The 12,253-nt window shown below is 37.2% G+C and overlaps 1 protein-coding gene across 1 annotated transcript in view; it reads left to right on the top strand.

Annotated features, from left to right (window-relative positions):
* syt11a (synaptotagmin XIa) overlaps nt 1-12,253 on the top strand; it is a 30,822-nt gene that overhangs the window by 13,109 nt on the left and 5,460 nt on the right. The window contains exon 2 of the mRNA XM_058754195.1: nt 3,781-4,670. Within this exon, the coding sequence (XP_058610178.1) occupies nt 3,781-4,670 (890 nt within the window). The remainder of the gene's footprint in view (nt 1-3,780; nt 4,671-12,253) is intronic.

The following is a 12,253-nucleotide window of genomic DNA, read 5'->3' on the forward strand; positions in this document are numbered from 1 at the left end:
AATGAAAAAAAAAAAAAAAAAAACTAAACTATGTCCAAAACAAGTGACCTACCAAAACGATGAATACTGAAACAATACTGCAGTAATGACTAAAGGTCATTTACTATGTCCTGGTAAATTTATATTTATGAGTTGTGAGCATTCAAATCACTTTGGTTAGAGCAAGATGGCAGTGTACCTTTTCTACATAAAATCCAACAATTTCTAACTCTACATCTACAAAATAATTAATAAAGTATGTGCATCAGGTGAGATTTTGCTTTATGTTTTTATTCAGATTATGAAGATGCTGTAAATGGAATTGTTCTATAATCTATAGTACAATACTATTATATTTTGTACATGCAACTTAGATAATTGCACCCAACTCAGAAACTCTGAGTTTAAAGAAAATCTTGAGTTTCTCACTCATAATTACAATTTTGTGTTGTTCATCTGCATTCAACTTGTAAAATCTTTCTGCCATAACTTGAACACACCATGAGATTCAGGATGAAGGCAGTTGCGCTTAGGTGAAATCTGAGATACTATGAGTTATGAAAGTAGCACCAGTTCCAGTTACCAAAATATTTGGCCACCGAATTGCTGAGATTGCCCTGTCAGAATCATGGGGGGCATTTGCTGGTCAAACCCTCAAACAAGTTGTGAATTGCCCACTTTTTGTGCACCAACCAAATGTGATGAATAAAATCAACATAAATTTCCTAGCTGAATATCTTGTTCCATTCATAAATGCATTACATTATTGAAATAAAACGGGGTTCTAATGTTTCATGTTGTCCTAAGCCTCCGGACATTAGCGTGTTTCTGTGTCTGTTATTAAAGGTGTTTGGGCAGAGGACCCACAGTGCGATGTTTCCTAATTGAATGCCCTGCGGCATGGGGTGAAAGCAGCACCTGCCAGCCCCGGTTAAGCTTGTTATGGTCTGTTGCTGACATTTGAACGTTTTGGGGGATGTGTGTTTTAATGAGCCAGTTATGACAGCAATATAAATGAGCAGATTCTGTTGGCGCTGTCAGTTTTGCCTCATTTAATGAAACAGTAGAGACATCTGTGTGTTCAGACTGGGTCTGTGTGAATACTCCAGTCAGGTGAATGTTACTGCTGGATCCTCTCATGGACTGCAATGAAGAATCCATGATCATAAATATAACTGCTGTGCTCAGCATCAGCTCCATTAGCTAGCAAATGGCTGTGGAACAAGCAAGAAGCAAACAGTCATGAATTAAACAGGAAAGAATCCAAGCTGCAGCCAAGAGCAAGAATTATCCTGCAATACCCAGAAAATAGTTTTTCATTACCATGATAATTTCAATACCTAGAAAGCTCTTTTTTTTTTTATTTGAGTGCGCTTTTTCTTCCTCGTGAACAAGTTCTGTAATTATACTCCATAAATCTCTTTTTTCGTATTCATGTTTTTGCCTTTGCCTGAACTGACCTGAAGCGCTGCTGCTGTTTTTTCTGTGTTCTCTCCTGTTTCTCTCTGTTCTGCATCTAACTGGGTCAGTCTCTCACCTCAGTTTGAGGCCATCAGTGGCCATGTTTGTTATTCTGTTAAATTCACTTTGAGACCAGATGTTTTCTCTAGAAACCTCATCCAAGTCTTTATCACCTACAACTCTCTATGAATGTGGGTCACAGTCCAAACGAAACTATAATGAGTTAGGAGTTATGAAGGAAATGACTTGTGCACAGTATTTAGTTTGAGTTCTGCTGCAGTAATGATGCTGTTTGAATACAAATTTTGAAGGTAACGTGTATCATTTTTTAATGTAAAAATACTTTGTGCCTAATACGCAAAGATTGTAGGAGATTCTGCATGAAATTACTTTCTGTGGTTTGGTAATGCTATTCATTCATGTTAAAATGGTTGGTGTTCTCTGCATGCTTATTTTGTATATAAAAATTCATGTCGTACATATAGACAAAAGGCAAGACAACATGAAAATCAGTAACAAATTCAAATCATTTCTATAATTGCTTGTCCAAAATACATATTAGAAGCACAAACAACACATTACAGTACGCTAACAAAAAAATTCAAACAATGGCTTTAAACGTTTCCCAAGTTCAAGTATATTTATTTCTCAACTTAATGGCTTGCACAGTATGAATGAACGCTTTGCTCCATTTCTGCAATATTCTGGCATCTTAAACCTTCAGCCTGAGGGGAAAAACTGCCGTTCTGAAACGAGTGGGTGCCTGCAAACTGTGCTTTGCTGTGAGATCTAGTTTTATGTATTTGTTCAAGGTCACACATGGTAGTTTGCTGTGGTGTGATGTTGTATATGGATGTTTTATTATCTTGAACGCAGGCATGTTCACATCGCTGTCCAAATCCGAAGTTTTGTTTCACAAGTCAAGTCTCAAATTCCACGTGGTAATAGTTTTACAAGCCTTTTCACATGCGGCAATGTCATGCATTTTTAGGATTTTCCTTGTTTATTACATTACATTTATCTAAAGGAAAATGTATAATGTTTTACAAATCTTTAATACCATTCACATTTTTAAATGAGTGTTTATTTATTGTCTAGGTGGCAAGTAAGGGGCCAGTTACCTTAAAAAATAAACAATGAACAATGTTTATTCTTCTGTAAATGTCCACTTAATAGGAAAGTTCTGTTGTCCCTATAGTAAATGGATGTAACCGTCACTCTAAACCTGCCCTCATGACATGTAGTTACCTGTATTTATACCTTTAGCATCAGATGATGCTTTATGTGGAAAAGTTTCACAAAATTTGTATTTTCTTTTAAACAGAGGCTGTGTTTGTTGTGTGCTATTTTTTTTCTGATCCACCATCCTAAGGAATATGGCATGAAATGACCATGACAGAGAGGGTCGAGAGAACAGTGTTCTGAAAAAAAAATGTCATGCGTCTCGAGTCAGTTATTTGTGAATCAAAGTCTCATGCCAATTTTAGTGTGATTAAAGTGTGATTTTGTGAATCTGAGACTCCTTTAATTTATAATCACAATGTCCCTTGTGAAAAATAAAGATGCTTAATTGTATTGAATGTGCACTTGTAGTGTACTTCAAACAAAGTATATACTGTATATATACAGTATATTTTTTTTTATGAAACTCTACTTGCAGATAATATAATATTAATGAAATAAAATGCCACTTAAGTGTGAGACACTTTCATGACTGTTTCTTAAAGTAAAAGTGCACATTGTGATAAATTCAAATTTTTATTTATAGTATATTTTAAATCATTGTTTTAATAATCTTTTGTCGTGCTTTAAAGTACACTTATTTTGATATGCTGACTAATATACTGACTAACAATCACAAGTAAAGTGATTATAGATTAAGATTATAATTTTAACTCTATAGAGTTTTTTTTTTAAATATTACTTTTAAAGTCAATATATTTAAAAAGTACTAAAGTGCCATTTCATCATTACAAATGTGTAATGACAAGTATATTTAAATACATGATATACAGTACAAGTTTCGGTATAAATGACATTCATGTATATTTTGGTTCACAACCCCAATTCCAGAGAAGTTGGGACATTTTGTGAAATGCACTAAAATCAAGAATCTGTGATTTGTTCAGCACTTTTATTTAATTGACAAAAGTACAAAGAAAAGATTTCCAAAGTTTTCACTGACCAACGTAATTATATTTTGTGAATATGAACAAATTTGGTTTTTGACAGCTGCAACACATTCCAAAACAGTTGGGACAGAGGCGTGTACAATAAATGCTTGTCAGTATAAATGCTGATTGCTAAAGTGATCTAATGCTCTGTCTCCGTCTCTTTCAGATGTGTCCCCAGTACTTGCGGGTTTTCTGGGTGCAGGGGTCTTGGTCGTCTCCGTGACTGTGGCCGTTTTCCTCTGGACATGCTGTCAGCGGCGATATCGTCAAATGACAGGCGCGTACAAGCTGACCAGCGGCCCCTACGACCCACCCGTTGACCCCCCGTACAAGTTTATCCACATGCTCAAAGGCATAAGCATCTACCCCGAGACCCTCAGCAACAACAAGAAGATCGTACGGGTGGGCCGGCGCTCAGGATCGGGCTCCCTGTTGAGAGAATGGGGTCGTGGGTCCAAAAACAGCGACGTGCTTCTTGTGGATGCGGATCTTGAAGGTGGTACCCCACACCTACAGATGAACCACCTGGTACCGCCTGTGGGACCTCCCAGACTGGAGAGGGCGCTGCCCATCCGGGCCGACTACTGCTGTATGGAGAGCAGCTCTGGAAGCAGCAGTGAAGCACCCAGTAAGACAGCGTCGCCCCACAGTCTCGACTCCCCCTCTCTGGGAACGCTCAGTTTGGCCGTTGACTACAACTTCCCCAAGAAGGCCCTCGTCGTGACCATCGTAGGAGCGCAGGGGCTCCCTGCAGTGGACGAACAGGCGGGCAGCTCCGACCCCTACGTGAAGATGACCATCCTGCCCGAGAAGAAGCACCGGGTGAAGACGCGCGTCCTGAGGAAGACTTTGGAGCCCGTGTTCGATGAGACGTTCACCTTCTACGGCATCCCGTACAGCTTGCTGCCCGAGCTCTCGCTGCACTTCCTGGTGCTCAGCTTCGATCGCTTTGCACGGGATGATGTTATCGGGGAGGCGGTGGTGCCGTTGGTGGGTGTGGATCCCAGCACGGGACGGGCGCACATCACCCAGCAAATCAGCAAGAGGAACACACAGGTGAGTGCTTCTTGACCTTACACAGGATTGAGGGATATCTTGGGTGACTTTAATCTTTAGTGATACACCGAATTAAAATTCTGGGATGAAATTGGAAATTCAGTATTTACCACTGACTTTGGACCACAAAACCAGTCATAAGGGTCAATTTTTTGAAATTGAGATGTATACATCATCTGAAAGCTGAATAAATAAGCTTTATTAGGATTGGCCAATATTTGGCTGAGATACAACTATTTGAAAATCTGGAATCTGAGGGTGCAAAAAATAATATTGAGAAAATCGCCTTAAAATTTCTCCAAATGAAGTCCTTAGTAATGCATATTACTAATCAAAAATTAAGTTTTGATATATTTACCGTAGGAAATTTACAAAATATTTTCTTTAATTAATATCCTAATGATTTTTGGCATAAAAGAAAAATCTATAATTTTGACCCATACAATGTATTGTTGGCTTTTGCTACAAATATACCCATGCTACTTATGACTGGTTTTGTGGTCCAGGGTCACATATTGTTTTTTTTTGAGTAGATCAGTGATTTTTAGCTGAAATCATGGTTCTTGGTAATTCATAAAATGCAGGTTAGAGACTAACGGTAAAAAAAAAACATATATAAGCGATGCAAAAATAATACCCGTGGCTCTTGACGAAATATTAAGGTTCTATGAAGCAAAACAATCAGTATGTACAAGAAACTAAACACTACTTACAATATTATTACTTGTAATCCATAGCTTCAGGCAAACAGTCTGGAGTGATGTCTGGTTTGCCAATGATTCGTTCTTTTGAACCGGTTCTTTTTGGTGAACTAGTTGAACCAGTTCACCAAATCTGACTGAATCATTTGAAATGGTTGGCGGCTCGAGCAGCACAGATCTACAAGTTACTCAATCAAAACTCACTTTCGGACGCTTGACAGTCACTTCAACTCAAAATGAGCCAAAATACTGCCGTATATGATCATATGATGCTGTTTTTTGTCACTGAACTGAGAAAATGATACGATGCAAGCTGATATAAGTTTCATATGAGTTGATGAAGACCAGATTATTCATTTTATATGCTTTAGACATGTAAAACATCCATGTTTCACAACATTATTGAGTACTTTCATTGCGTAATATGTTAGGCCATTGCATGACTAAACTGTCTGAAAGAACCAGTTAGTGGAAAATAATTGGATGTCCCAGTTTGTTTGAGGCTTTGGATTACAGGTAATAATGTTGTAATTAATGTTCAGTTTCTTGCACAGACCAAACGTTTCACTTCATAAGACCTCAATATTTCGTTAAGAGCCATGGGTATTCATTTTGTGTTGCTTGTGTTGCTCTTTTTGACTCTCAAAGTGATGGTAGCCATTGACTTGCTTTTTATGAAACACCAAGGACCATGAGTTCAGCTAAGAATCTTCTTTACTGTTCTACTGAAGAAAAAAGATATCTACATCTTGAATGAATAGCAATTTTTAATTTTTGGGTTAACTATTCTTTTAAAGAGCACCAAAAAAGTATTTATTGTTTGAATTTCATAACAAAATTGACAGAATCTATAAACTGAAACTTTGTTACATATCAGAAGTAACAAAGAATAAAGCTTATCGCAATTTATTGGATGGGAGGAACGCTAGTAAATAATCTTTTATCAAGTTTTGTTCATGCATCAACTGAAAACAGCACTAAAAGATTGATCTTGAAATGTAAGAATTCGGTAACACTTTAGATTAGGAACAGTATTTATTATTAACTAGTTGCTTATTAGCATGCATATAGAATATTGGCTGATTATTAGCACTTATGAAACACATACTAATGCCTTTTTCTGCATGACCATATTTTAGATCCCTTAACCCTATACAATACCTAAATATAACTACTACAACAACTACCTTGCTTACTATCAGTAAGCAGCAAATTGGGAGTTTATTGAGGGAAAACCCTTGGTTATTAGTGAATGCATTCCCTAATCTAAAGTGTTACCAAGAATGCATATCAATATCGAATAAAAACGTTCAATCAGTTTTGTTAATCCTGTAATAGCATCCACACAGCTGACATGTTTACCTGTCATAAATTATCCACATTGTGTGCATGAAATAAACTTTGACACAGTCAAAATGCACCATGAGAGAAAGACTAATTAAAATGTCACTGTTTCTGTTAATGATTTCATCCCTCCAAAAATATTTAATCAGAAACTGACAATTGTTGTTTCAGTCAAATCATTTCGGTGCATCACTACAATCTTTACATAGTAAAATTCTGGTTCAGTATTGGGTGTGGCTGGGCCTGTGAACGGCATCATATTCCTGGGCTGTTATGCGACAAAGCGATCGTTAAACTTAATCATTCCCATGAGATGCCGCTCGAACCTTTATGGATCTCCCAAGATGTTTTACGGTTAGCGGCGGCCATTGTGGGCGAAAGGCTTCCTACGGCTTCTCTAGGCACAAACCTGATCTAGGAAATGAGGTAAAAGAAAGGATTTTGCCCCAGGTTAAGCGTTCCTGTGATTGATACAAGCAGTTTCAGAGTGGCAGCGCTGGCGTCAATTCCAGCTCAGTGAAGCTATTATCCCACAGTTTTTCCGAGACCAAGTCAAAGAGGCGCTGATTTTATTGTGTTGACATTTTGAACCTTTTTTGGCATTTAAGATGATACATGAGCTTTCGACTTGTGAGACCTTTGCAGGCGCATGTGTAACTGTGAGACTACAAATGGGTTTTTAGACAAGCAACAATAATATACTTTATAAGAATACTTTACGTAACTGAATGTAATGTTTTCAGACACCTAATCGCATCTCAGTTGTATATCAGTGCATTTTGAATGGACAAACATCAATCATTTTCCTTCAGAAATCATCCTGTGTTTCGAACTATAGATGTTATATTATGTAGATGTATGCCATATTGTTCCACATATATTTGTATGTATGGGCTGGGCGTCTATTGATCCACGAGCTATTAAAGCGGCATTATAGCAGACAGAGAGTGTAGCCATAAAGGCCAGTGACTGCAGGGGGGTACATCCATCAGTACAACCATCTGGAAACTAGTGCTTATTCTCACATCATTAGCAATGAAACCCACAAATCAAACGATTAACATCCCTTCAGCTATTCAATTTTTGAAAATGATTGATACTTTCTATGCTTCTGTGGTCTCTTACACCTGTTTGCACCTCATATTGATGAATGTTATTGATGGGAAATGCGACTTTAGCCACTTGTGATTGTTTTTTGAAGGGAGGATCTGGTTTTGTAACTATACTATACTGTATACTTTTGTAACAACACTACTGTTCAAAACAGTTTGGGGTCGGAACGATTTTTTTATGTTTTTGAAAGAAGTCTCTTCTGCTTATCAAGGCGGCATTTATTTGATGAAAAATACAGTCAAACCAGTAATTTAGTGAAATATTATTACATTATTATTAGTGCTGTCAAACAATTAATCGCGATTAATCGTATCCGAAATAAAAGTTTTTGTTTACATAATATGTGTTTGTGTGCTCTGTATATTTATTATGTATATATAAATACAAACAAATGCATGTATATATTTCAGAAAAATATGTTATGTTTATATATTAAATTAATTTATATATAATATAAATGATATTAATATGAATATATACATGCAAATATTTTTTAAATATATACATGTATGTGTGTGTATTTATATATACATAATAAATATATACAGTTCACACACATATATTATGTAAACAAAAACTTTTATTTCGGATGCGATTAATCGCGATTAATCGCTTGACAGCACTAATTATTATTATTACTACATTACTAAATTTTTAATATTTTCAAATGTAGTTTATTCCCTTGAACCATTTTAATATGCTGATTTGATGCTGAATGAAACATTTCTTATTATTATCAATGTTGAAAATGGTTGTCCTGCTTTTTGTGGATATCAGGATACTATTAAAAGATTTTCCTATTTTTATTTTTTAGAATGAAATTTTGAAGTATGTATAAATACTTCAAAATATAAACTACTATAATATATGATATTACTACTATAATATAAAAATATAAACTGTATAAACTACTCTTTTTTTTTTTAGTGTAATGGATGATTGACAGGTGACTAGGCAGTTCTTTGATACTGTCTGGGAGACATCAGAACAGATTAGTGTTTACACTCCAATGAGCAGTGTATTATAGTTTGTGATCACAAAATGTTTTGGACCTTTTTTTGCACCTGTATTAACTGCATTGTTTAATTGTGATCATATAACACAAGACAGACAGCAGGTGTAAAAGAGGCCTCAATAAACACCCATTGAAACAGAGAGAGAGAAGGCTTTGCATCCATTTGTTTCCAACACAAACTGAACACTGTAAAAGTTGTTGCATAACAAGTAATCATAGCCTAATACGCTGCTGTATTTCCATCAAAACAGGAACAATAGCATTATAAGCGATGTTCATAATCTCATTCTCTCTGGCGGCAGGAAATCTTTATTGCTCAAAGGCAAATAAGTATTTGAGCTTGTTTTCCCGCTTGTGTGAGGCTTTGTAAATCAGTATACAAAATATGCAGAGTAAGCTTGTTCAAATCAGAGAACTTCCTGTCTGCTTTATACTCTTCTATAAAGAGAGAATCTTAAATTGAATCAGTGCCTATGACTCCACCAGACAGGAGCATTAGGGTGTTGGCTGGGAGTGGTGGGCAATCGATTCAGCCAAGAGAGAGAGAGGAGAGCGAGAGAGAGGATTATGGGAGAGAAGGAAGGAGAAAAAGCTCAGGGAACAGATGGGGTGCAGTCCGTGTGGCGAGAGAGACTGGTAGAGAGAGAGATGGGTGATTATGAAGAGTGAGTGACATACTGCGGCAGCGCCATACTCATTACGCTTGCTTATAGCTCTTCCTAAAGAATATTTTCATGGAAGATAAAGAAAATAAATGTGTGTGGCTTGTTAATGAGGTTTAGCTAAGGCAAAAACATCATTCATATTGGTAGGCATCTGTATTAAAGTGTTCATGTACATTTTTGTACTTTTGAATAGACACTTAAAGGTACACAATCAATGTATTGGCAGTATCTAAAGCATAATCCCTCACGCATCTTGAGAGATGTACAACAAATCCACAATTTGCTCATGGCATTACCTCCAAATCTCATAAATTAAGAAACATTATCTGGGTAACATTTTTAAAATGTTAAATAGCTAATTTATTTACACATTACATTCAGTCATTTGAATGCTTTGCATGGATATGCAAATATGACATACAAGTGAAACAAGGTGTAAAATTAACATGTAACATTAACAAAATACACAAATCAACAGGCATACAAAAAGCACAGTTACCCACAGAGACTGTGCCTCATTGTGCAGCTAAAAAGAAAATCACAAACACATTAAGATGTAGGCTGTTTTAAGTCCATGTTTAGCTCCAGGATGCCTCCTAATGTAAGTTGCCATGGTGATAACCAGGAACAGGACTGGAATCTTAACTCTCAAAGAAGAGAAAAACAACAGAGATGGCAAGAGGAAAAAATAAGAAGCAAAGTCTTTTCATGCGGTGTGGAAGAAGCCGTGGAATTTTTTTTTTTACATGTATTCATTTGATTAGATACTTTTATAGAAAGTGACTGAGGAATAACAAAGGAGATTAGGAAACCTAAGCCTAAACCTAACCCTAACCAGCCTAACTAACCCTAAACCTACTGTAGCAGTCACAAAAAATCATTTTCTTTTTCAGTCTGTATTTTTGTCTTGTTTAAGAAATGTTTAGACATTTTTACTGCACAACAAGGCATATTTTCCTAATAATCAAAACTGCATGAGACAGTAAAAGTTTTATTTACCTTGATTAAGTTTGTTTTTGTTGTCCTGTTTTTTTTTAAAAAGTCTTTTTAAGTGGCTTCATTTATATCTTGCTTCAGAAATCAGGTTGGGGCTGGATGCTTGTTCCACCATTGAGGGACAGTGAAAGTTCAGCACTGAAACTAAACACAGCAACTGTACAAAGCACATTAACATTTAATGAGGACTGCACTTCATTAAGACAGTTTATTTTTGTCTGTTGTTAAACTATGCATTCTGGCATACATTCTGGCACTATTTTACACTTGGCATTTGTTTATACATTGTATACATGTATCATCACTGTGACGAGTGGGGCGGGGCCGAGAGCCGTGGGAGCAGAGCGAGGCCGGTGGAGTTTAATGATAATGAGCGATACCCACGCCACTGAAGTCCCACGGATGTGCTCCGGAAGGATAAAGGAGGAATGACAACAGTGGAAGACGAAAGAGGACCAGGCCTGGGCTTTATTTTGTGTTTTCATTTATGTTTTATGCGGCAGTCGTCCGTGAGGGGCTGCCGCTTTCGTTTCGTGTTTGTTTATTTTATTATTAAATGGTTTAAATATTCACCAGTTCCCGCCTCCTTCTTCCCATACCTACAAACTTTGCTAAAATCATAATTTGCTGTACTGCTTTTACTACTCTGGGATAGGGCTTCATAACCCATGGTTAAAAGTCCTGTGAAGAGTTGGGATAAAAGTCGCCCTAAGCTGTTTTAGGTGGTTGCGGCCGAATGTTTCAGTGCTCATACAACGCTATCTCACAACCAATTTGTACTTATTTTATGAGGTGGCTAATTTGTACGAATTCGAATGACCTGACTCTTACGATTTTGGTTGATTTGTCTAGACCCCAGTGACGGATAGGTTTAGGTATAGGTTAGGGGTAGGTCATTTATACAAATTCATACGAATTGAGGAACTCATAAAATACATTAGATTTAGTTAAAATCTTACAAATTGCTGCGAGTGAGGTCCTACGAATATGTATGGATTAGCCACCTTTTATAATATGTACGAATTGCCATGAGATTGGGTTGGCTCATAAGTGTCAGAATGCAGTATTACTGTATTCACAAAGACAGGCTTAGAAATAAGTGTCCTGTGGGAGTTAGACCATGGCTTGCAGAGACGCCAACGCTCCTTTTGTCCTCTTCTCTTATGACAATGGACAGGTGCCTTTGATTATTCCACCCAGCTCAGTAGAGGCGGCGCGACTATAACGATATGTAAATAATCCCGCGCACTCTTACCACTCTACCTTATGCATAAGTGACATAAGGTACCTGCCAATATTTCCAAAGACTTGACACAAGCAGTGCACCTTGCAGTTATTCTTTTGCTTCTCTTAGCCAGGGGTGTCCAATCCTGGTCTTGGAGGGCTTGCAGAGCTGAGCTACAACTTACCAACGTACCTGCAGAAAAGTTCAGGGGTCAGAAAGTAAAAGTCCTGCCATATGTTTATTCCTTTCGTGAACTCAGCCAGCTGATTTCACTAATTAGTTCTACCTCCTGGCTGAAAAACTGTGCTAATGAGCAAATCCAGGTGATTGGAACAAAATACTGAGGAGGACTTTTACTTTCTGAACCTGGACTTTCCACCTTTGCATACCTGCCAGGACGTTTCTAGTAAACCTTGATTATCTTATTTCAGGTGTGTTTAATTGGGGTTGGAGCTAAACTCTGCAGGACATTGGCTCTCCAGGAGCAGGACTGGACACCTCTGTTCTTGGCCAAAGGACACTCC

The sequence above is a fragment of the Onychostoma macrolepis genome, chromosome 19, assembly GCF_012432095.1.
Source record: "Onychostoma macrolepis isolate SWU-2019 chromosome 19, ASM1243209v1, whole genome shotgun sequence".
Lineage (NCBI taxonomy): Eukaryota > Metazoa > Chordata > Actinopteri > Cypriniformes > Cyprinidae > Onychostoma > Onychostoma macrolepis.